At 39.1% G+C, this 2,907-nt stretch overlaps 1 protein-coding gene across 1 annotated transcript; it reads left to right on the top strand.

The window, feature by feature from the left end:
• Positions 1–1,735: 1,735 nt before the first annotated feature.
• LOC126061000 (olfactory receptor 150-like) lies at positions 1,736–2,686 on the top strand. The gene has a single exon (XM_049857397.1). The coding sequence runs from the start codon at positions 1,736–1,738 to the stop codon at positions 2,684–2,686; it is 951 nt and encodes a 316-aa protein (XP_049713354.1).
• Positions 2,687–2,907: the final 221 nt, after the last annotated feature.

Raw genomic sequence — 2,907 nt, forward strand, 5'->3', positions numbered from 1 at the left:
CAGATTGGTATTTCCAGAAGATGTCAGCATTAGTTCAAGTCTTTTATTATAAATTTTATTTCACATAAAAAAATAGTAATATCAACTTCACATTCATTCTTATGTCAACACTCTTTTCCTTGTTTTTGACGTACCATCAATCTTTGATGATATCCTTTGATCTCTTATTTTTTTTAATGTAGAACAATTATCATGGTATACCATGGCAGAAACTCATCAACTTCCTTCAAAACTCACATCTCAGAGGTATATACATTCTTTCTGCTTTGGTCTTTAATGCCATCAAAAAATTTTTCTTTAATGCCATCAAGGGAGTAATAAAAGGCCTGATTTGAAAGTGAATGCAAAATACACCAAGACAACTTGCCTGGACATGCAAAGACAGGATAGTCTAAATACCATGCAAAATTTCCATTCTGTAGCTATGATCCTCCAGAACAAAAGCCTCAAGTGTCATGGACCACATCAGGTTATACAAGAGTATGTAACACATGGTGTTTTGAGAATGAATGAGTTCTATCTTGAGTCATAGGAACTTCTGAGTTCTCCTCATTAGAAAACACATTTCCTCTCTGGATGTGAAGCTGAATTTGAGTGATATACTTAATGTTGGTCATTCAGTTACTTTCCAGAAACACTATTTCTATATTTGTAAATTGGTGCCAGTAGCCAATGTACTTGTCGTTTATCCATTCTCAGATTGCTCAATGAATGGTGAATGGATAAAGGGAGACCAGCCTACATCAGTGGTCAATACATTATTTTTGTACTTTCCATTAATACTTGCCTCATGTTAATTGTGGTGAATGGTTTCTCTGATATGACAGAGATAAGATAGGAGAGCAAACATGAGTAGCTAAAAGAAGAAATGGAAGGTGAAATGGGGAAAGACCCATATAGAGATAGACAGGCCTTCTGTCATATACTGATCACTTGTTACAATATGCCTAACTATGGGGAAAAATTAAACCAGTTTGAGCCTTAGCGACCTAATATGTAAAATAAGTATATTAGTAATTGTCGAGGAAACTCTGTACAGTCCAAATGTTTAAAGAGACAAAGAAGAAAGTCCTGGTGATACACTTCCAAAAAATCAGCCATTGAAAACCTTGTGGAGCATAGCTCTGCTCTGACACACATGGGATTGCCATAAGTCAGAATCAACTCAATGGCAACAAATGCTTAGTCCTTGGTGGTATATGTTTTTCAGAAGAGTTGAGAAAATTGCAAATAAGGCATGAAAACTGCTTTGTTGTTGTTGTTGTTAGATTTCATTGAGCAGATTTTCAACTCTTACTGATCTCACATGGTAGAACAGAACTACACCATAGGGTTCTCTAAGCTGGTAATGTTTACGGAAGCATATTACCATGTATTTCTCCCATAGAGCCACTTGGGGGGATTGAACTTCCAACCTTCCAGTTAACATCCAAGTGCTTAACCATTGTACCAACAGGGCTCAGAACACTCAAAATTCCAAGTTATCAAAACAGTTCTTTGAATGTTCAGACTGGTCAGTACTAAAACCCACCCTTATAGCACAGAAATTAAAAACAATATAATTTCATCTGATGTTTATTTGCATGACCCATAATACAGGGATCTCAACATAGAACAGGGACAGAGAGAGAGAACTGCAGATACCTGAATGATAAGACTTGCATCTGTTTCACACTGCATAAATTAACACCTACCTCTAATTTCTTCTTCTCTTCCATAAAATTCCCAGAGGAAAATGGCAGCAGAAAATGACTCCACAGTGACTGAGTTCATCTTTGCTGGGCTGACAGAAAAGCCAGAACTCCAGCTGCCCCTCTTTCTTTTCTTCCTAGGAGTATATGTGGTCACAGTGGTGGGCAACCTGGGCATGATCACACTGATTGGGCTCAGTTCTTACCTGCACACCCCCATGTACTATTTCCTCAGCAGTTTGTCCTTCATTGATCTCTGCCAGTCCACTGCTATTACCCCCAAAATGCTGATGAGCTTTGTGACAGAGAAGAATACCATTTCCTACCCTGAATGCATGACTCAGCTCTATTTCTTTCTTGTTTTTGCTGTTGCAGAGTGTCATATGTTGGCTGTGATGGCATATGATCGCTATGTTGCCATCTGTAACCCACTGCTTTACAATGTCACCATGTCTTATCAGGTCTGCTCCTGGTTGGTCGTTGAGGTATATATGATGGGCTTGACTCTTGCCACAGCTCACATAGGTTGCATGCTAAAAGTGATTTTCTGTAAGGCTAAAATAATCAACCATTACTTCTGTGACATTTTAGCACGTCTGGAGCTCTCCTGCTCCAATACCTACATCAACGAAGTGGTACTTTTGTGCTTCAGTGTATTTAATATTCTTACACCAACCTTGACCATCCTTGGTACCTATGTCTCCATCATTGCCAGCATACTGCGAATCCACTCCACTGAGGGCAGGTCCAAAGCCTTCAGCACATGCAGCTCCCACTTCTCGGCTGTTACACTATTCTATGGTTCTCTAGCATTCATGTACCTGCAGCCATCAAATGCCAACTCCATGGACCAAAGCAAAGTGTCTTCTGTGTTTTACACCATTATTGTGCCAATGCTGAACCCCCTGATTTACAGCCTAAGGAATAAGGACGTCAAAGTTACTTTCAATAAAATCATTGAGAAAAGACCATTTTGCATTAGCAAAGATTTCTAATTCTTGGAGAAGATTCAGTAAGGAAGGAGTCCAGAGACAGCAACATATATACACAAGCAGTGAGATTACTGCCAACAATTTATTTAGAAGAACAGTCCCAAGGATAAGACTGGATTCATAGTGTCACGTGGAGGGAAGCCACATGAAGGGCAGTCAATTCCAGGAAGTCCCAGGGCTCACCCATAGTAACCCATATTACCTCTAATCATTTTTTTTTTTTT

Source organism: Elephas maximus, chromosome 17 (assembly GCF_024166365.1).
Source record: "Elephas maximus indicus isolate mEleMax1 chromosome 17, mEleMax1 primary haplotype, whole genome shotgun sequence".
Lineage (NCBI taxonomy): Eukaryota > Metazoa > Chordata > Mammalia > Proboscidea > Elephantidae > Elephas > Elephas maximus.